General features: G+C 34.5%; 1 protein-coding gene across 26 annotated transcripts in view; it reads right to left on the bottom strand.

Moving 5' to 3' along the window:
• The window catches only part of NCOA1 (nuclear receptor coactivator 1), a 250903-nt gene that overhangs the window by 81174 nt on the left and 145578 nt on the right, over nucleotides 1-24151 (bottom strand). For all 26 annotated transcript variants that reach the window (XM_056813110.1, XM_056813109.1, XM_056813105.1 and 23 more), the window contains 5 exons: nucleotides 23618-23715; nucleotides 20933-21110; nucleotides 10024-10203; nucleotides 7729-7824; nucleotides 1801-1941 (listed from right to left, as the gene is read on the bottom strand). In XM_056813110.1, the coding sequence (XP_056669088.1) occupies nucleotides 1801-1941; nucleotides 7729-7824; nucleotides 10024-10203; nucleotides 20933-21110; nucleotides 23618-23715 (693 nt within the window). The remainder of the gene's footprint in view (nucleotides 1-1800; nucleotides 1942-7728; nucleotides 7825-10023; nucleotides 10204-20932; nucleotides 21111-23617; nucleotides 23716-24151) is intronic.

Below are 24151 nucleotides of genomic sequence, written 5' to 3'. Positions count from 1 at the left end.
TTAATTCATTGCTGGTGGAGTTGTGAATTGATCCAACCATTCTGGAGGGCAATTTGGAACTATGCCCAAAGGGCGATAAAAGACTGTATGCCCTTTGATCCAGCCATAGCACTGCTGGGTTTCTACAAGAGATAAGGAAAAGGACTTGTACAAAAATATTTATAGCTGTGTTCAAAAATTAGAAAACGAGGGGATGCCCTTCAGTTGGGGAATGGCTGAACAAATATGCTGGTGATGGAATACTATTGTGCTCAAAGGAATAATGAACTGGAGGAATTCCATGTGAACTGGAACAACCTCCAGGAATTGATGCAGAGTGAGAGGAGTAGAACTAGGAGAACTTTATACACAGAGCAAGAGAATAGTATACACAGAGACTGATACCCTATGGTATAATCGAATGCAATGGACTTCTCCATTAGTGGCAATGCTGTGATCCTGAATAATTCTGAAGGATTTATGAGAAAGAACACTCCACATTTAGAGGAAAAAATGTGGGAGCAGAAACACAGAAGAAAAACAACTGCTTGATTACATGGGTCAATGGGGATATGATTGGGGATGTAGACACTAAATGATCATCCTAGTGCAAACATCAACAACATGAAAATAGGTTTTGATCAAGGACATATGTAAAACCCAGTGGAATTGTGCATCGGCTATGGGAAGGGGTGGGGGGAGTGGAGGGGAGGGGAAGAATATGATTCTTGTAACCAAGGAATAAAGTTCTAAATTGACTGATTACATAAAATTTTCAAAAATAAAAAATTAAAGAATGGCCCCCCCAAAAATCTTATCCAAAATCATGAATTACATGAAACATAGTAGAAATCAACAGCTCTACTTCCTCATCTCAAGTAATTGTTGTTTTCTTTTAAAGGGCCGAATGTAAAGATGTGAATTTTATAATCTGAATCTGAGATAACTGATTCTGGAAAGGCTGACCTAATTTTACTATTAAATTTCAGATAGTATATATTAAAATAAAAAAATCTTTACATGGTAATCTTGAAAAAACAAAACATAACAGTGTCAAATATTTTAATGTTTTCTCATACAAGGAGTCAGTGGATATAGTACCAAGAAAGGCATGCCAAAATTGATGGAGATCAAATACCATTTTGTAACTAAAGCTAACAAAAAGCTATCCCCTCAGAATAGACAGATTGTTCATAGAAATCTTTCTCAGAAGTAACCCATTCTCTCTATGTGATTTAGAAATAACTTCTTCATGACATTAAGTACCACCTCTACAAATGTCATTAGTAAGCATTTAACCTAAACCAATCACATTTTGTTTCAAGAAACATCTGACTTTATGAAATCCTATAGTTACAAAGAACAAATTATTTTTTTGTGGAATAATTCTTTTGTGGAATAATCATGTGACACTCAAAAGGCCACTCATATATCATTTTGTTGTGTCTACTGTTTTTTCCTCTTGTTACTTGTGTTTTCATTGGCATCTGGGGCTTCTGGCAAAAAGCTCCCTCTTACCAATGCAGGTCAGAAAGTGCTTTGTAACTTGGAGTATGAAAGGCTTAAATGAAGGCACAAAATGATTAAATCAGTTGCTCAGGATCACATAGTCATTATGTGTCAGAGGTGGCTTATGCCCTTAGACCCAGCCTTCATCAGTCTAAAGAAAGTTCTTTATTCATTAAGAACTGCTGGCTTTCCACAGTTTTCTTTTGTTAATTTATTACCACAAGACTATATTTTGGCAGAATTATCTATTAAGCCATAAAATTTACAAAAATCTACTTATTAGTCTAAACAAAGAAGGAAGGAGAAGTTTACCTTCTTGAAACAGCTGTCTGGCATAAGATGGCTCTCTGCCTTGAGGCTGGAAAAAGGCATAAATGCACTTCCTTACTAAATCTTCCCAGCCGGTTCTACCAGCAGCTCTCAAGGAACTGGTGTCAATAGAGATGATTTTACCTATGCAAAGAAGAAAAATTCATGTTTTACAGTAGTCTCTTGATATTTTATATTCACATGTAGACTATAAATTAAAAAATATACAATACTAAGAAATTTTCCATATTCCCAAACTAACAGCTATATCTCAAAAACATTTAATAAAATGGGGCTTAAATGGATAAACAAATTGATTATTTGTGCCAATGGAAGGGAGATAATCCAGAAATAATTTGTATTTGAATTCAGAATGTCCTTTCAACTCATGAATATACTATAGGGGAAGTCTGAGTGCTCTGGAAATTGACATTAAAAAAATGATGTGGCTATAATAAAAAGAAATGAGATGGGAAGAGATGGAAATCATAATTCATGGTCAAAGAATCTATAGTTGCAAAGAATTAAGAGATGATCTAGGGCAAACACTTTGCTTTATAAGAGGAAGCTGAAACCCAGAGAAGCAAAGTTCCTTACTCAAGGACCCAAGAGCAGTAAATGGTAGAGAAAGAATTTAAAATTCAGATCTATAAATTCTGTATTTAGGATCTTGTTTCCTGATTAATTAACTATAGAATGTGAACTCTTAGAAGACAGGAATTCTATTTTTCTACTTGGGATCCTAGCCCCTATTACCATGCCTAATTCAGAGTCAGTAATGAATAATGGCCACTGAATCAATCTCCAATAATATGGCCCGCGATGTACCAGGCATAGTTCTGAGTACTACGGATAGAAAGAAAAACAACCCAAAAGACTTAAATGTTATCAGGGAAGACAATGTCACGCTTTAGGAGATACAGAAAAAACATAAAATAAGCATAAAGCTGTTAAGTAAAAGAAAGTAAAAGAGGTAGGGCAAAGGTAGTTTGGTGCAACAGAAGAGGCATCATCTAGAATGAGGGAAGTCTGAGGCAGAGATGGGAAAAGAAAAAAAAAGCATAATGCAGCTATATCAGATAGCCTGAGCAGTCACAGAGCCTGGAGATGATGGGTCCTTTGGGGCAAACAAAAAGCAGGTGAGATTGGCTGGAGTCCAACATATAGGAAGTAGATTCATGTATAAATAAGTCTTAAAAGATCAGATGGTCAGAGGAGAGCAAAAGAAAATGTGAGGGACACAAATTAAGGAGGGCAGATTGGTATTACCATGAAAAAAATCTATAAATAACTTTAATTTATTCTTTTAAAAAAAGAAACTGACAGAACAAAGATTTGTAATTTAACATGTAATTTTCTCTTCTTTGCATGTGTTCACAATTGCTGATGTTTATCAAGGACAATCACTTTAGAGGCAGACTAGATTGGAATAGGAAAAACAAGATAGGGAGATCTAATAGGAGGTTATTATAATAGTCTATAAGAAGGCTGATGAGGATGAAAACTAAGGTACCTTACTATGTGTTTTAGGAGTAGAGAAGAAGAGCAAGCTAGGTAGTTCACTGGATAGAGAGCCAGACCTAGAAACAGGAGATTCTGAGTTCAATCACTTCCTAGGACAGAAAGTGTGAGGCAAAATAAATAAATAAATAAATAAATAAATAAATAAATAAATAAATAAATAAATAAACAAACAAACAAATAAATGAATGAATGGATGAATAAATAAGAGTTAGAAAGCAAGAGATCTTATAAAGTATAAATAGCACTTATTACCATTATCTCTGGATTCTGAAGATTGTATTTAGCTCTCCCCTGATTGTAACAATGAAGGTACTTAGCTCTTCCTTTATTGTGAAGATTAAATTATAACCCCCTGTCTATTTTTAGATTCTAATCCCTAAAGTGTAAGCACAGTTCTTAAAGTAGATCTACCCATTTTAACCACAAAAAGGTATGAACTAATCACAAAAAGTATGAACACCCATTTCATACACTGAGTGGGAGGTCTGTGACCTACATATGAAAGAGTGGGCAGTCCTGGAGAAGAGCATCTGCTGTAATTGGTAGACATAAAATTTAGGGGAGGTGACACAAGAGAAAAAGGTCTTTAAATAGTTGAAACAGAGACACACAGGGATTCGATTCATCATTCAGTCACTTAGAGCTGTAGAGAAGACAGACGCTTGAGGAGAGATTGGAAGACAAGACACTCAGACAGGGAGAGAAGACACTTGGCTGTGAAACTGGACTGACTAGTACCATATAAAGCACAGAGGAAGCACTCTCTCTCTCTCTCTCTCTCTCTCTCTCTCTCTCTCTCTCTCTCTCTCTCTCTCTCTCTCTCTCTCGCTCTCTCTCTCTCTCTCTCTCACCCCCCCTTTTCTCTCTTCCTTAAAAACTTCCTCTATTGTAAAATAAACTACAACTAAATTCTATTTACTTGAGTAACTCATTGTGGGATTTAGAAATTAAATCCCTGGTGAACACCAATTAAATATTCAGTCCAACCATATAAATTTAACAGGGTCTAATGCAAAATATCATTCTGAATTAGGCTACTTCAACTGCAATATGGTTTTTGTTGTGCAGTGAGTGAGAGAGGAACTTTGGCTTGAAATATCTTTCTTCATAGTTGATTTGTCAGTGGGAAAGTATCCTCAAAACCTTTTCCCTTCTACTTCAGGTTATATTGTAATTAAGAATCAATACATGGCTAACATGGCTCTCAGACTACCTTTAATATGATTGGGTAAACTGTTATGTCCTCAGTCTATATATAATGTAAGCCCTAAAATGTGAGCTAGCATGTAAATCTCTAAAAGCACCTTAGAAAAGGAAATGTAGGGACTGTGGTGAAAAAAAAAAGTTTAATTTTTTACATAAGGTTTGAAATGCCTACAGGACATCCTGACCCCATTAGGAAGCTGGTGACAGGGGATGGGAAGCTTTAGGAATGGGCAATTAAGAGGCCAGAGATAACTTTGAAGGAAGTAGTTTGTTGAATGATAAGTTTTACAGTCAGATAATAGATTAAGAAATGAGAGAAAGTTGAGAAAATGAGAAAAGACAGCTTTTTCTAGGAGTTTGATTATCAAAACATAATGACACCCTGAGATTATGGTATGGTCTAAAGATAGACGACAACTATATTTACAGTCAAGGCAGCACAGAATAAATTAAAAAACAAAACAAAACAAAACAGGGAAAGTTTGAAGATTTAGAGGGAAAGTGAAGGATTGTAGAGACCATATGAGAGAGGAAATGAGATCAAAAGTACAAATTAAAAAGTTGGTCTCTGCAAAGAAAAAGGAGCCCTTCTTCATCAAAGGAAGGGAAAATGCGAATTGATATCAAAAGATTTTGGGATTTTGTAAAGTGTAGAAGAAGTAACTAACAATTAATTTCTTTAATTTCTCAACAAAGTAGGAAGGTTAGGTCTTACTTGTGCTGAGAAGATAATAGGTGTTATGGAATGCTTGAGGAAAAAGGGAAGACATGGAAAAGCTGTTTATTACTGAGAATGTGAAAGATTAGCAGGGAGGAGTAAAAGAACTGCTTTTTTATAGTGAGGGCTCAGTTGAAATTAGATAGAAAATATGTAGTGGATCTAATCAGCATAGCTGGGGGACTTTTTCTATTACTCATCAATATAATACAAATAGAAGCAGAGGAGGAGTAAGGTAATGATTGGAGCAATCAGTATTGGAATTTAGGAAGGCATTTTACTAACACTTAATTTGTATTAATTAATTAATTAAATGTATTAAATATTTGAATTCAATCCAACAAGCATTTATTAAGCACATACTTTGTGCCAGGCACTACTAAAATTTCAAAACAGAAAGACAAAACAAATAGCCCCTTCCCTCATAAAACTTAAAATCTATTAGAGAGAAACAGATATACATAGTATTAATACAAAATATATTCAAAATAATTCTTTGGGGGAGGATGGAGGTGGGGTATAGCACTGGCAACTAGGGATAATGCTTGCCAGAGAAAGTATTTAAGATGTATTCTGAGGCAACATAAATAACAAAAACAATAAGAATCATATGATATTAATAGTAATGCAAAAAAAAAAAAGCTTTTGTCACATGAACCTTTGTGTGGTTAACAGTATCTCAAAAACAAAACAAAACAAAACAAACAAAAAAAACCCAGGAACTATCATTACTTGTAATGGAGAAACCCTAGAAGTCTTTCTAATAAGATCAGGGATATAGCAAGTATATTCAATGTCCCCAACATTATTTGATACAGTTCTGGAAATGCCAGCAATAGTAGACAGTCAACATTCATTTATTTATTTATTTATTTAAGTGCTTACTATGTGCCAATCAATGTGCTAAGCACTGAGGATTTAAAAAAAAAAAAAGCAAAGTCAAATGCCTGCTCTTAATTAGCTCCCTCTTTAATGGACAGATCATGTAAATGAGGTAAATAAAGAATATGAGGACATATAGGTAGAAAGAATATATGGAAGGGAATTCAGAAAGGGAGTAGCAGTTAGGAAGGTCATGAAAAATTTATTATAACATATAATAAAATAATATTATTTTTTATTATCTATTCTTTAAGAAAGTGAAAGAAGGGGAGGCCACAAGGAGCAGAACATTCTAGGCCACAAGGGGAAGAACATTCTAGTCATGAGAACCAGCCAGATATGGGAAATAAGAGTACTGGGTACAAGGAATAGCAAGAATGGCTAGATAGTAGGCTATCAGGAAGGAGAATAAAATGTAAGAAGACCAGAAATGGAGAAATGGGCTACACTATAAAGACCCTGGAGGTAACTAATTACCTAGGATGTAATGAATTGGAAACCATGGAGTAAGGAGATGAAAATGGTCAGATCTCTACAGATCTCTTCAAAAATCACTTTGGCAGCTGAGTAGAGAGAAGTATAGGAAAAAAAATAGATTTTTTTCCCAGATTATAGGATGGTTTATTGGAGAAGCCTAGAAAAGTAACTGAAACAACAATTTCAAAAAAAGTAGTAAGATAAAATAAAAATCATCAGTCTTTTCCTTATATTACTAACAGAATCAAGCAAGAAAAGACCAAAAAAAAAAAGAATCTTTAAAAAAATTATTACAGAATGTATAAAATATATGGGAGTCTATCAAACATTCTGGAAAGCAACTTGGAATTTCAGGAATAAAGTGGCTAAAATATCTATTCTCTTAAATAGAAATTCTGCTACTAGGCAATAGACATACACCAGAAGGAGGTCATTGACTAGATATGGGGGATGAAAGAAGAGTCAAAGATGACACACAGATTGGATGCTGCAATGATTGGGAGGATGGTGGTAACTTCAGAGGGCAGTTTCACAAAAACCTAGAGAAAACAGAATATGAAAGAAAAGAGAATAATAATAGTGTCAAAGCTGCAAAAAAAATGTTAGGAAAGATAAGTTTTGAGAAAAAGCCTTAATTAATTTAATAATTATTTTAATTAATTTAGCAATTAAGAGAATGTTAGCCCTCTAGGCCAAAAAAAAAAATTTTTTTTTAAACCCTTATCTTCCTTCTTAGAATCAATACTATGTATTGGTTCCAAGGCAGAAGAGCAATAAGGGCAGAAGAGCTCAGGTCAAATTTGAACCTAGGACCTCCCATCTCTAGCTCTGGCTTTCAATCCACTGAGCCACCCAGCTGCCCCCGAGGCAACTCTTTAAGACTATAAATTGCAGGAAGGTATTAATCTGTACTGTTAGAGAGAGTTCCTTCATCTTGGAGTTCCTCAACATCAGTGAAATCATAACTCTTCTACTAATCTTCCCATATCATTTATGCCATGTTATATAGAATAGATTATAACATATCATATAAGAACAGATGTTTTAGTTTTGGGAGTATCTGAAGTGGCTTAATTCTCTAATAGTAAAATTTTCTAGTACATTCTGAACCCCATACTTTGTACCTGTAGTATCTTGCTTGGTCATAAAAGATTCTGAACCCGTAATAGCTGCAGGTCGAGGCAATCGGCGTGCAATACAAATCAAACATGATTGGAAATCTATGAGAGAGAGAGAGAAAGCATTTCATGAAAGAGAAGTAAACATATTTTACATCTATCACTTGCCATTAATATTTTTAATTAAAGTAATAAATTTAATGGAATTTACATGCAAAATTAGAAACAATTCTTCAGCATTTCAAGGCATAAGTCTTCATAAAATATACTAAGATAATAAAGTTTCATTGTTAAAAATTATAGAAATAGTATATTGCTATTAAAAAATGTTGGAGTTCAATAAATTGGGAGTTCTGGGTCAGTTTTGTGGCCCAGTGGAATGAGAGCCAGACTCAGAGATAGGGCTTGGGTTCAAATTTGACCTGACTCTTCCTAGTTGAGTGACCCTGGGCAAATCACTTAACCTCCACTGCCTAGCCCTTACTGTTCTTCTGTCTTAAAATCAATACATACAATTGATTCTAAAATGGAAGTAGGGGTTTATAAAAATGACAACAAGAATGCCTCCCTCCCAACCAAGTTGGAATTCTAAGTAGAGTATCTAGGTTAGAAAATAGTAATTTATTCCTTACCACTTAGATACATGTATGTAGTACTCAATCTTAAGTTTCTATAGTTATCTATATTCAATGGCTAGGGCAGCTAGGTGACTTGGTGGCTAGAGAACCAGGCCTGCAGATGGGAAGTCATGGGTCCAAATCTGACTTCTGATACTTCCTAACTTTGGGTCCCCAGGCAAGTCACTTAACCCTAATTGCCTAGCTCTCATCATTGTTCTGCCTTAAAATTGTTGGTTATAAATAAATAAATAAATAAATGAATGAATGAATGAATAAATAAATAAATAAATGAGTAAGTAAGTAAGTAAATAAATATATATATATATATATCAGTGGCAACAAAGAATGTTCCAATAATCTTGCTGTAATATTGAAGAGAACAAATAAGTATATGTCAGGTGAAAAATAGCAGACTAATTTTTCAAGTAGTATCATACTGTCCTTGATAGAGGCACCAATGTTTTTAGAGTTCTACATTTCTTAAGGGATTCACAAAGCTCTACTCCATATAAAATATAGAAGAGCTCAATTTTTAGTTTAATGAATGATGAAAAAAAAGGCTTAAAAAGCACATCTAAAAATCAACAGGAAAAAATATACACATAGACAGAGATAGATACACATGTATAAACATATATGTATACATGTATGTAGCATACAATATGGCATCTAAATGCTGCAGTAGAAAGAGTGCTAGGCTTGACATCAGGAAGACTCATCTTCCCGAATTCAAAATCTGGCCTCAGACACTTACTAGCTGTGTGATCTTGGGCAAGTCATATAATGGTTTGACTCAGTTTACTCATCTGTAAAATTATCCAGAGAAGGAAATGGCAACCACTTCATTATCTCTGCCAAGAAAACCCCAAAATAGGGCCATGAAAAAGTCAAGTGTGGCTGAAACAATTCAACAACATATGTATGTATATAAAATAATATGCACATTTAAAATATATATTTTATATGCATATTTCGTGTCCACGAAATATATATTTATATATTATATATGTATGTACATATTCATATCTGGATATAGCTGGTTTTATTTTTAGATATACTTTGCAAGCTTTACCCTCAATACATCAAACTATGCATTCAACAATTAGGTATTTTATATAGAGCAAAGGTTTGAGAATCTCTAAAATGTATACTCTAAAAACATGAGTGCTTCTCACACACACACACACACACACACACACACACACACACACACACACACACACACACACACAGATATAGAGGCTGTGGGGGGGAATTGAAGGGAGGACACATGATTATTTTCTATATTCAAAGTCCAGTCCCAAAGAACTTTGTCTAATTCTTTCACAAATTTTCAACTTCCATCTTGTTTACTACATAAACCCATTAATGAAATATTTTTGGAAACCCATCACTGAAATATTTACTGGGATATTTTATATGTACAAAGGGTGAAATTAGAGAGAAAAGGAGTCAGTATGAGTTTGCGATTTTTGAGGAATCAACTGATATGGTAAGTTTATATCTTGGATTTTTTAAAAGTTTAAATCCAGGCTGCCTCCATGCAACAATGTAAAATATCTTAATTTTATGAATTCTCTTAATGATGCAATTTGCATTCAACTGTTTCATTTGGTCCTTAGAAAAACTAAAATTACCAAACCTGAGGGGGGAAAAAAACCAAACAAACCTTCTACCATACCTTCTCCTTCTTCCTGGATTGATTTTGGCTGTGACACAGTGAAACATTGCATTACTTCATATCGCTGGCAAGCTTCTTGGTTCTCTGTGCCTGGCTCATCTGGAGGGCGAATTAGCATCCGGCAGTTAAAGGTATGGCTATTTCGTCTTGTTGCCTCCTGAGGCCAAGGAACTCCATTTACTGTTGGGTAGGGAAAAGACCAAAAGTAAGATATCTTTAAGTATTTTGCTAGATCAATTATATGGATTAAAGGAAAAAGTGGCAAAAATAGACAAGCGTCCAATAGAGTACATATACACACACATGTACAGGATAATCAATAAGTATTTATTAAGCACCATCTATGGGCTAGGCATTATGAATACAAGTTCAAAAAATGAAATACTAAAAAGGAGTTCACATTATAATGAGGGCAAAAGTAAGTTAACGTATATAGCATGAAAACAACAACACACACACACACACACACACACAGTCAAATACAAAGAAGATTTCTGGAGAGGAAAACTAGGTTTCATGTAGAAGATGATGGCCTAAACTGCTCCATGCCTATAACTAATTCAATTTAAATCATACAAAAAAATCTGTCATTGTCAAGTACCACTGGGTGGGGGATTCATCCAACACCACAAATTGCAAATCCTTCAAAAATGAACTAGTGACTTGGGGGCAGCTGGGTAGTTCAGTGGATTGAGACCAGGCCTAGAGATAAAAAGTGCTAGGTTAAAATCTGGCCTCAGATAGTTCCTAGCTGGGCAAGTCAAACCCTGGGCAAGTCACTTAACCCCCATTGCCCAGCTCTTACCACTCTTCTACCATGGAATCAATACACAGTATTGATTCTAAGGTGGAAGGTATGGGTTAAAAAAAAATGTGCTAGACTTCATTATTGTTTCATGATCTAAAGAAAGGTATAATGCCATAAGAGAATTGGAGATATGGGCCTTAGGTTAGAATCCTGGGTGACTTTGGACAAACCACTTCAACCCCTTGAATAAATTATCTTACATATAAAAGGTAAGGCTGGACTAAATCACTAAGGCCTATTGCCTCTAAATCCTAATCTAAGCACAAGGCTATTTTTCCTCATTTCCAACTATACTGTTTTGCTCTCTTGAACTTTTAAGACTTTTTTTCTCTTCCATTTTACCACTCTGGGACTTTAGGAGACTGCAGAATAAGGAAAAGAATAAAAGTAATTAGGAAAGTTGAGTTTTTGTGCTGGCTCTGCTACTAAATAAATACTAAATAAACAGTTTTCCTCCATATAATATAAAGTGACTGTCCTAGATTATCTCAGATACATCTCAGAACATCTAACCCAACTCTAAAAGTTTTCAAGAAAGCAATTAGGATATCTCTAAACCTCAATCAAACTCCAAATCAGTCCTTTCAACTTGAAACAACTTTTTTAGGCTTGGAAATTTTAAATCTAGAAACCATTAACTCCCTATTTTGTCATTCAAAGCAAGAACACAGCTTTCACTTCCCTAATTAACATGTTCCACTTAAGTCTAAGCAGATGTACTACTGGAGGGGCATAGGTATATTTTATTTACATACTTGGTTTAATTCATATGGAATTTAAAGGCTATTGTTTTTAGGAGAAATATAAGGAAGAATAAAAAATAGTCAGGCTGTACTGTGGGTGAAGAGAGAGGGCAAGTCTTTAAATTAACATAAATGTAATTATTAAAAAACCACTATGAATGAATGCAATGAATCATTTTCGGTCTCAGTATTTTTTGTCAATGAAATATCCATTATCATTTCATATTTCAGGCAGTATTCCTAAGAAAAGCTTTATTCTTCTAGTAAAATTCCATTTATAATATTTTATTTGATTTAAGTGATAGGGCCTCTCAAATTTCCAAACCAGTTTGCAAAAAAGAACTTTTTGCCAACTGTTATTATGAACAATAGTGAGATAAATCACCAGAAAGATTCATTGTATCTTACCACTGCTACTTTCAGAACATTAGTACTTTTAACCCTCAGTTTTCTCACAAAAACACGGCTTTTTTGAAGTTCATAGAATTACTCCTTACCCTACCACTCCAGATCAATCTAGCTGTTAATATAAACTAGTCCCTAAGTCACTATCCTTCCTTTTCCAAGGATTCCAGAACCTGGTTTATTGATTTCCTACCCCACCCCCCCAATTCATGCCCTTATACTAGGGGACTTAAACATCTACAGTGATGTTCTTTCAAACTCCCTAACCTCAGAATTTTTCAATATTCTTTCATGAGCAAGTCCTTCATTCTATCTCACTTACCCATAGAGATGTCCATATCCTGGATCTCAACATTACCCCCAAATTATTCTCCTTCCTTAATTAAAAATTCTGATGTTTCGTTAACTATTAACTTATTGTTACATTTATACTTCACTCTTCCTACATTTACTCTCTACCCGCATCTCACCTTCCATTTCTTTCACATTTTTGCCATATATCAGGGCATTACCTCTATTCTCACTTCACTTTCCTCTCCTTCCAATTACAACCCTATAATTAGCCAATTCAACTCTACATTGTCATTTGCTCTTGAATCCTTTGTCCCTCTGTTCTATTATAGCCAATCTCTTACCAAATCTCATCCTTGGTGTAGCATTCCAAGCATATTCACATATGTCATCAGACACAGAGTTAAACTCTGATATTGGTGGGTGGACTCTTGACCTAGCCATGCTGCCTTTGTTCAAGGCAAACTCATTAAAATTTGGCAAGGAGTCAAATTCCTTTGTAAAAGCTCAGATTGAAGTCAACAAGCCCCAAAGGTGTGAATTAACTATACTTTGTTACTTATTCATTGAGCACCTCCCAAGCCACACTGAAATAAATTTGGGAGGCAGTCCCTTGATTCTCTCTCTTGGACTTTTCATTCTCACACTTGATACTCTTATCCTATTTTCTATCTAGGAACTCGTTTCCACGTTACTTCTCACATTTTCCTTTAATTATCTTTCCAAGGAGAATGTCATCTGGGATTCACGTCTTCCCATGTCAAAAATATTGACTTGTCTTTGTCTCTTATTTATCACCTATTTTCTCAGACTCCTTGCTCCTTCTTGAGCCCAAACCCACAAAGGAAAATTCTTTTTATAACAGTTGCTGGACCTCTGTTTTACTTGGAAAACTCCTTCTATCTGCAATCTTTATACTTACTCATATGGAGTTGGAAAAAGTCACACAATTATTGTAAATGGATATATTATAAATTCATGTTATCCAACTTCAGCTAGGTCCTCATTGAAGCAAAATATTCCAAATATTCCTTCCTAATTGACCCCTTATCATACTCCCACAAAAGCTATTCAAAACCTTTTCTTCTCAGACTTCCTCCACCCCCCCACTCCCCCCACCACCACCCTGTTGAGAAGGGCAGTTTCTACAGAAATAAATTCAGAAGAGGGAGGAGGGGTTTGAGATAAAGATACTGAGTTCAAATTTTAGGTATGTTGAGTGTGAGATATTTCTGAGTCATCTAGTTTGAAATGTTCAGTAGGCAACTGATGATATGGGATTTAAATTAGAGAAATACTGGGAATGGATATACAGAATCTGATTCATTTACATAATTTAACCCATTGGAAGCTGATGATGTCAACAAGAGGGTGTGTAAAGAGAACTGAAGAGGATACAGGTCAGAATCTTGGGAAATACCCATATTAAGAGGGCCTTCATATAAATGGTCCACCAAAACAAACTGGGAAGAGCATTCTGGTAGGAGAACCAAAAAACTGTAGTGTCCTAAGACCCAGGAAAGAGAGAATCTCCATGAAAAAATACTGTTAGATGCAGAAAGTAGGCCGAGGAGGATGATGACTGAGAAAAAATCATGACGTGGCTCCTATTTCCTTTATGATAAAACATGAATTCCTCTGTTTAGTTTTTAAAGCCCTTTACAATCTAGACTTCAAGCTTTCTTTCCAAAATCATATATGATACTTCCCTTCATATCTGTGCCTTTGTACTGTCATTCCCAATGTACTTCCCTCTACTTTTGGGTCAGATATCTGAGTTCAACATGGATTAGGATCTCCCCAATTTCTTCCAGGTGCCTATGTTAAGATCTCATATCCATGCCTCAGAACCATTTTCAGCCAGCTTTCATTGACTGAAATTTTTTATAAGGTTAAAGGGTAGACATGTTATTTCATTGGTATAGGAAATTCCTGGGTGAAATCTCCCTATACCAATATAGGCTTTTTTTTTTTTTGCAATCAAATGCCCAAAACACAGAGAGATTAAGTGATTTACTTTGAGGTCACAAAGCCAGTATGGGTCAGAGGTAGCACTTGAGTGGAGGTTTTCCTAAACTATATCACCTCTCAAAAAGTACTTATATTGAGCTAAAATTTACCTGTTTATAAGACAACCATATATTAGTATTAGGTTCTGCTTTCTGGGGCTAATGAATACTCTTCAAATATAGGAAGACTGTTTAATGTTACCTTAATACTTTTATTTTCTAGGCTATACATTTCCCAGTTCTTGAACTAACCTATATATGGCATGGATTTGGGTCTCCTCACCATCACTGATACATGTAATGTCCTTTCTAAAATGTGGTTTTCCAAACTAGAAACAATACTCCAGGTACAATCTAGCTAGGAGAATAAAAAGCAGGAATATACTGCTTTGAATACTACAAATCTACAACACCATCTGTTAATTAGCCCTGGGGACTATTATATTTTACTGTTGACTTTGGCTGAGCTTTCAGTTCATTAGAACTTTATGCTTTTTGCACATGGATGGTTTTCTAAATGTCTCCTCTATTGTGTATTTAAGTGCTTAATTGTTTAAAGTTAAATGAAGGGCTCTATATTCATCTATATTAGATTCTGCCTTGTAACCTTCATTCCTTCATTCCTGCCTGATAAAATGATTCTAGATCCCCATTCAGTCATCTAACATTAATTTTTCTGTCTTCTGAAAATTTTATGAAAATGTTAAATATGCATGTATGCAGGGCATCATAAAAATGTTGCAAAGAATAGAAAAACAGTGCCCTAAGAAACTCCAATGGAGACTGGTTTTTGAGGTAATACTGATCCATTTAATTAATACATCTTGCATCTGGATATCACCCCAGTTCTGAACACATCAACTACATCATCATTTTATCATCTGGTTCTTAAGAATATTATGAGAAACTTATATAACTTGCATTAATGCAGACAGATTATATTTATGATATCTCCCTGATTAGTCTAGTAATTCTGATGCACCTCCCCTTAGCATGCTTTTCTCTTAATGAACTTATTCTGCCTCTTAGTGATCATATCCTTTGCTAAATGATATCAAACACTCATGGTCTCTTTACTCTAAGACAAAGGCAGGCTCAAGATACTAAGATCTGCCTTTTTGTATGACACATGGAATGTAGCTTTTATTCTGAAAACTTTTTTCATTCTATTATTATTTTGGATGATGTGAAGAATGGCTACAGAACTAAAGCTTCCCTACTTCCTGGGAAGGTTGCTTAAATAAGGAAGCAGTGAACTACTTGGAAAATTTGTATAGGTAAAGAACTCTGCTTATTCAGAGCCTAGTATTAAAGTAAATTCAATTCTAGGGTCATATTCTACAAACGAGGCAGCTACCACTGGGAATGACCATAAGCAAACTGAGCAAACCTTGCTATAATTCATTAAGAGAAGGAAAAGGAAACTAGATGGACTAAGATTCTTCTGTGAACTCAAATTTCAATAAGATATAAAACAGAATGAATCTCTAAGATATCTCTGAACTGGAACTGATTTTATATTCTTCTGTCTGAGTAAGAGTCAAAGAGAAAATATACTTTTGAGATACCCCCAGACTAGAGGCCAAATTTATATGAAATTAGATGGTATGGAAAATATAGCAATGAAAATTTGTTTTTTTTTTTCCTTATCAATTACCCTTGGGGATGTGTCCTGATAAAAAAAAAGTACTCATTAGAAAATAAGAATTAGGGGGCAGCTTGGTGGCTCAATGAATTGAGAGGCAGGCCTAGACCTGGAAGGTCCTGGGTTCAAATTTGGCCTCGGACACTTCCTAAATGTGTGACTAAGGGCAAATCACTTAACCCCTGTTGCCTAGCCCTTACCACTCTTCTGCCTTAGAACCAATACATAGTATTGATTTTAAAATGGAAGGTAAAGGTTTAAAAAATAATAAACAAACCAATAAAAAGGGTGAGAGAGAGAGAGAGAGAGAGAGAGAGAGAGAGAGAGAGAGAGAGTGTGTTAGGTGTGTCTGGAATCATTCAATAATGGAAAGGCTTTCCAGTATCTGACTGCATTCAATACTTTTGAAATCAATATGATGTAGAACAGGGTAGTTTAACCTAGGGTTTGTGAACTTGCTTTAAAATATTTTATAACTATATTCATTTGATCATTTACATATTTGATAACCATATACATTTATGCATTTAAAAATATAATTCTTAAAAAGAGTACCAAATTAAAGCTCCAGTCTAGAGATGGTATAACTCTTTTTCTGCTCATTCTGTGAGATCTTATAATAGCACACTATGAGTGGTCCTTTGGGGACAGAAAGACCAGTAGGATTTTTTATATTTACTTTTGGGTTAAGAAGTAGGAATGAGTACTCTGATTCTATAATACCAATTAAAGTTACCATTTCTTGCTCTCCTGTTGCCCTTCCCTTCCCTTTTGTGTTCCTCGTTCCTATATAATTGAAAATCTGTTACCCTAAAAAAGAACTACATTTTCTGGGAGCAGACTGGCTTCCTGTAGACAGAGGATATTAGGCAGGGGCATGGAGGGTCCCCCCCCCCTTTTTTTGGTGGCGGTGGTAAGCTAAGTGCAGGGATTTTAAATAGGTTGATCAGTCATGGGCACATGGTCTTTATTTTGTATCCTCCCTATTCCTTTATTTCTAATGATCTTTACTAAATCTCCTGAAATATAATATTTTTATTATTTGAGATTAATTTTTGATTTTACATTGATGGCAACAACTAGTTGGAGAAGAACCTCTCAACTTTTTAAGATAACATGGATATGTATTTTTTAAAGTCATGTTTCTCTTGCCAAGACTTTTCGCCCACCCTACCCATCTCTCTTTGGAGCTGCTGCCTTTTTCTTTCCCTACTCTTTGACTGGTTGCTCTCCCTACTGTCCGGGCTATTTTTAGTAGGGGGACTATTGGTGAAGAGGAGATAAGCTGCTCCTCTCGCCTATCTGCTTGAGCCCATGTTCCTCAGTTCCTCACTGCTGCCAATACTGCCTGCTCCTGCTCCTGCTCCTACTCCTGTTCCTACTCCTGAGTCCTCTTCCTGATCTCCATCCTCAACCATGCCTGGTGGTGTTGGTCCTTCTGGTAGGTGCTGATCTTTGGAAAAACTGGGCTGTATTTTCCTTAGCCAATGATTAGCCTCCTAACTCCCTCTCCATGTGGCTGGGGAAACTAGCATTTTACCTCGGGGGGAAGAGAAGAAGGAAGTTACTCTTCAAAACAGGAAGTAAATTACAAGTATAGCATACTCTTTGAAAGAGCAGTACCGTATCTATTTCAAAGAGCTTCTACCATTCATGATCTTTTCACTTATCTTGTCTAAGATTCAGGGGAGAAATTCATCTCCCTCCAAGGCTTTGTAACTTGGGCCTGCCCAGTCTCTTAAGATTCATGCAGTTGGAGATTCCTCAACCCCATGTTCTCCTTCACTATTGGAAATACCACAGTTCTGACAAAAGGAATCTGAATGGATAGAGAAAGGAATTTTAAAGAGACTGGAGGTGAAAATTTTAAACCTTTTCAGACTCCATTGCTTTATGAAAGTCTCTGTATTTTATTGCATTTTGCTGACTTTCTGCTTGAAGATTTAATTTTGTCATTTTATGTTCATACATCAATGCATTCAATACTATTCTGTTACACTGATTCATTTTAATCTACTATGTTTTAGCTATTAGATATATTCTGTTATTTTCCCCCTATAACTATACTGAACAAATACTATTGCATAAGCTCATAAAAAATTACAACAACAACAAATCCCAGCTTTTTTTTCCATTTTGGTTTTGTAAATTGTCACATAGAGGATGGACAGAGCTCATCAAAACTGGTTACAATTGTATAAAAACCTTTGGAAAATTTAATGAGCTAAATATCTCAAATTGATTTTAAGGGGTCTTCAAACATGAATTTTAGATTTTATTTTCCTCTTTCAAGGATTCTAATCATTTTGCTTGCCTCTGAGTTATTTGTAACAGAGGTAAAGAGTTCATTTTAGTAGTTGAAGTGAAGCACTATTATAATCACCAACTCCTCATTTGTGAACATGTGAATGGATGGGAACAGAATAGTCTCATACCAAAGGAGATGGGAAGTTGATCCTTGGGCATGGTACCTCTGGATGGCTCCCAAGAGGGAGCATGCCTCATTTATAACTCTTCTGCTCATTCTACCCTTCCACCAAAATGATCTAGATTCTTGGTGACATTTTTAGACCCAATATCAACAGAACAGAAGTTTGGTTTTTTCTAGACTCCTCTGCCACATTTTGTAATGATGGCAATAAGAGATTTTTAAAAATATCTCAGCCAGGTTGATTGCTATACCTGAAAAACTTGTGACAAGTATCCATTAGCTTCTAATGTCATACAGTAGATTCATGTGAATCCTAATGATAGAGGGTTTGTTTGCTATTGCCATCAAATGGGCTATTATAACTTTGGGGATTTTGATACTTCTTGAATGTGCATTACCTGTTGTATTACTGTTCTTTATAAAAACTGTTACTTTGTAAACAGTGAATCATGGCCAAGTTAGAAGAGGAAATGGATCTCATTTTTGGTGAGAAACCTTTGTATTCTTCCTTTCCTTATCTGACACAATGTGTCAATGATTGTAAGCTATCTATTTATTTTTAATACTCTTTTATTGTTTTTGCTTGCATGTGCAATATACTATTTCAGTTTTATTTTTTCTCTCCTTTTTGTATTTGAAGCACACGTCACCAATATTGAGATTTTCTTTAACTTTTTTGATTCTGCAGTAATATAAATTTAAAATACATTTGCCCTAATATAAATGGATACCCAAAATTCTTTAGATTATAAAAATGATGCCATTGATTATTTAAAAAAATTATGGGACTTTGCTAAATGATTCTATCTGATTCCAGGAGAAGGGAATACAACAAGAGCCACTGCAAAATGCCAAAGAACCACAGAACTACTTGCATAGTGCCAATCGAGCACAAGGTCAAAGAGACCAAACTAATCCTACAAGGACTGATGACATTCTGTGCAAAGAGCTCAAGGACTTGATCATGTGTGAGATTCAAAGTTGTGGCTGTTTAACGTGTTAAATGCAGGACTTCCTTGAACCACAGACTCTATATCAAATACATACATTGATTATTATGGCTCCATCCTGGCTCCTTTTTGCTCCTATAAACTAGTCCCTATTCAGTCTTTCATAGTGTGGCAAACTTTCTGTAGTCCTGGCTACTGATTGGGTAAGTGTATAATTGCTTAAATAAATTTAATTGGGCCCTGATTCAAGGACCTTGCTATAGGTTTATTTTCCTTTACTTAGATTTTTTACACACAAGACTTTGATACTTTATATTTAATCCAGAAAAGTTATTTTTTTCTGTTATTGGGATTTTTTTATGTTTTTTATTTCTCTTGACAATTGTTTCATATATCTCATAACTCAGCCATGCATTCCTAAATGTTTTTCAACACCTTCTTCAGGGGAAAATGTATTATTATTATTATTCTAAATTGCAAAATTTAAATTCTTTTTGAGAGTAATTTTAGGATAAGAAAAACGTTACCTCTTCAAATCCAGAAAGGGAACTGTTTGGAGAAAGCACCTTTAAGATGCCTCCACAGACCACATGCTGCATCAGAAGATCCAGAGTGAACTTTGGGATGTGGTGATTTGAACTGTGTGGATTTGAATGCATTTGTTTTTGTATATATACTCTTATGCTAAAGGGGATTCCTCCCAATTGGCTTTTTGTCAATGCACCTGGAAATCATTGGTTTTCTTCCTTTCCCTTTTATCCCCAAATTATTGTAATTTAAAAGTTGATTATGTTTACAAGATCCATTGGAGAGGTCAGTCTTCCACCGGATCTCAGCGGGGAATGTACAATCAAAAATCTATTACCCTAAAAAAAGAAATACATTTCCTAGGAGCCCACTGACTTCCTGTCATTACATACTTCCTGTAGACAGGGGATATTAGGTGGGGACGGAGAGAGTCCCACCCTTTCTTGGCCCTGTCAGTGAGCTTGGTGGCAGTGGTAAGCTAAGTATGGGGATTTTGAATGGGCACATGGTCTTTATTTGATATCTTCTTTATTCCTTTATTTCTAATGATCATTAATAAATATCCTAAAATATAATACTTTTATTATTGACATTTAATTTTAATTTTTACATCCCTTAGTTTTCTTGCACAAATTTAGGGTTTTCTTTTATTTTTCTTTTATTCTGTTAAAAGTTTTGTAAAATAATTAAAAATTTTTTGTTAAAAATTTTCTAGGACAAAAGTTGGAAGCTTCTCCTTATGGTTGTAAATAATACTAAAACAAATACTACAAGACATTGGTCATACTGAGATATGCTTCATATTCTTCCCTTTACCTTCCTGATACAAAATTATACCATAGTCTGAGGACAAGAGTCTGTTTTTGGAAATGATAGGGCAAGACTACAAAGACACTATGTCATGGTCATATTTGACTAAAAAAAATAGACTATGAAGATTATCAGATTTTACCACAGTTTAGGTTGAATAAAATGGTTTTCCTGGGGTTATATGTTAATTTAAAAGATCAATGTTAAAAAAAAAAGATCAATGTTATTTCAGTAGGTTAGAGGAAGAGACTTGAAAATAATAAAAACAAAAACAAAAACTGTTTTTTACCTAGTGATTTTGGTAGCAGATTCTTGACAAATTCTGCATGATCTCCCACATGAAGGATGCTGTAGACACTGGTATTCATCAGTTCCTCCTGATTGTAACCTAAATAGCTGGTCACATTCTCTGACACAAAAACAATTCTCCCTTCACGATTCACAACAAAGAAAAATCCATCCAAGGCCTGCAAAGCCCAAAGATATTTAAAAAGTTAGTAAGGGAAAGGAGATAGAAAACAAAAATCATATGGTATGAGCCATATACATTTAAAGTGGAAGAGACTGGAATTCCAATAGATTCACACAGTATTGAAAAAGTCAAAATTAATATTTTAGGCTACTTCTTTTAAAACTGAAATTTAAAATTTTTTATTTGAAATGATAAATGCACTGAATAATAGTTGATAACTTTAAAACCTGTTTTAAAGCAGTTCTGAAGAGATCCAGGAGAAAACTGGTCTTAAACCTTTTAAAAATGTCATGATTTGAAAAAACCTTCAATCCTCATTAAATTTTATTTCATTTTCTCCTGAGAAGGATGCTTATATGGGAAGATTCCAAGCAATCTAAAATACTATCTATACTATAAATAATTAGGATTTCTTAAAAGAAATAAACCAAAACCAAAAGTTTAGCATAGATGCATAGCAGATGCCCAAGGATTACCTGACTAAAAAGTACTTTGTTTGGTTGGGAGTAGAGGAGTGGGAGATATGACTAGTTAAGCAAAATTACAAACAAGTTTCATACCTGAAAGTGGAGCTGGGAAAACATTAAAACACATTTGGATAAATTACCTTATTGTATACAACATGAAGTAATACAATTTACATTTAAAATATTTCAACTATAGACTTTTCACCAACATCAACTATCTCTTTCTATTATCCTGAATTAGTGAGTTTTATAGCAATGAATATTTTTTGATTGTTTTTATAAGTGCTTCAATACTTTGGATCCTTATGCACATAAATTTAAAAGCACTCATCTGTTTATTATATGCCAGTCACAGAGGAAAGCACCGGAAATAAAATTATAAAAGTGCTATAGGCCCTACTCTGAAAGAAATATTATAAATTCTATCCTTGCTTCTTTTGTATTCCAATAGGAACTACAAGAGAATGTTGATTTACTACAGTGAAATATAACTTTATAGAAGGCTTTAGAGAAGGTATTCTTGTACTTGATGGCTGAGGGATAGAAAAGAATGGATTTTAGGTCTCTTACAGATCTAAGATTCTATAACAATAGGAAGTAGCCTGGGAAAAATAAAGAAACATTGAAGCAAGTTATATTTGGGGGATAAATACTATAAATGAGTGAAAAAAAAACAGTAAAAAAAATCAAACTAACATGAAATGGAATTCCTAATGGAACTTCAGACTGTATGAATATCTTTAATCTTGAGAAAAATCAATGCTCAAAATATGGGGTTTCCTATTTGTAACCAAAGGTACATACAATGTTGTTTCTTCACAATCTGTTCCTTTGGACAAAGCAATCTAGCAATGAGGAGCCAGGTTTCTATTTTTAAAGAGAGTCCCCAGATGCCCACAAAGATGGTTTGGTAGCTACTAGAACAGGCCTACATACAAAAATATGCAAGAAAATAAGAAAGGGGGAAAAGTATTCAAAATCATGGATTTTAGGGATGACTTTTCATTTCCTACTTTTGTGATGATACTTTTGGTTAATTCCCCCACATCCAACTTTAGTTTCAGTGATCAATTTCACCATGCCATCTAAACTCCTTAAGTATACTATTTACGTTGCATTGGTTTATAAGATTTAAATGTTCTTAAGGAAATCCCATGTATATATGTTTGGTGCTTTCCCAAATGGAAAGTAGATTCTATCTCATTTGTTTATATATAGGAAAGAGTAGCAAAATAAGAAGATTAGCCTGAATTAAGTTGAGGCTTCTGGGGATAGTATAGGCTTTGTGGGTATGGCCTAACTCTAAATTTTTTTATTTTTCCCATTAAAAAACATGGCTATAGTACTCCACATCATGAATGCTAAGTAAACAATATCCGATAGAATATTTTTGTGTTAATTTCAGGAATCATTTTGATAAGTTTTTTGTTTTGGTTGTTGATTACTTGGCAATTAACTGATTACTATCCTATGTGTGAGTCAAAGCATTGTGCTTAGAACCAGGGGACCTGGAAGGATGGTAAAATGAGAACCATAAATGTTTCTCAATAAGTCTTTATTGATGTCAAAGTCAAAACTGCTATCAGTTTAGAATAGGAAAGATGAGGACTGGCAAAAATAAGAATGGAGATACATCCAGTATGGCTTAATAATAATGCTGCTACTACATGTGGGTGGTGTATTTATGGATCATATGGAAAGAGGTTAAGGGCTAAGATTTAAAAGGTAATTTATATTAGCTAATTCAAATAGTATTTGGAAGTATTAAAAATAAATGTTAAAAAACTTTTTCTTTACAATTTTACTCATTTTTATCATCTTTCTGACAGCATTTTTAGAAAAAGCTTTCTGGAAGGGACCATGCATTAGCTTTTACAAAAATGATTTTGAAATTCATCATGCTCATCATGAAGTGCTCATCATGAAACACGTCCTTAATTAGTTTTAGAATTATTTCAAGTGTTACATGTGAAAAAATTTTGATCTTGTCAAAGTAAGACTTAATGATTACTTTGTAATCAGTGAGGATACTAACCTCCAAAAGAAGGGGTCCCAAAGATTCTTTTTCAATCATTCCTTGACTACTTGATGAGATGTCTGATTTCTGGACGTCATCATCAGTTGCTGTTTTCTCTGTATTAAAAGAAAGCTTTTGTCAACTAATTCTGATTATTTAGTACTAAATGGAAAAGTCACAGCAAATGTCAATTCTGTGGATTAAAGATAACAGAATTATTACCTAAACACATTACCTAGGTTTACTCTTTTAGTCAACTGAGAATCTAGGAGAGATGATTGTCTAGCCACCACCACCCAGGGAAATAATTTCTCGCTGAGAAGAAGCCAACTAAACCAAGATAAACTCAGAATGTGTGAACTGAATATAAAGAGGAAACTATAAGCAAATTAGGTGAACACAGAATAGTATACACTTGTCAGATCTTTGGGAAAGGAAAAGACTTTAAAACCAAGCACGAGCTAGGAAAAAAAATCACAAAATGTAAAATCAATGATTTTTATTACATCGATTTAAAAAGTTTTTGTGCAAACAAAACTAATGGATCCAAAA

This window comes from Monodelphis domestica, chromosome 1 (genome assembly GCF_027887165.1).
Source record: "Monodelphis domestica isolate mMonDom1 chromosome 1, mMonDom1.pri, whole genome shotgun sequence".
NCBI classification, from domain to species: Eukaryota; Metazoa; Chordata; class Mammalia; order Didelphimorphia; family Didelphidae; genus Monodelphis; species Monodelphis domestica.
This window is presented reverse-complemented; position numbering and strand designations above follow the sequence as displayed.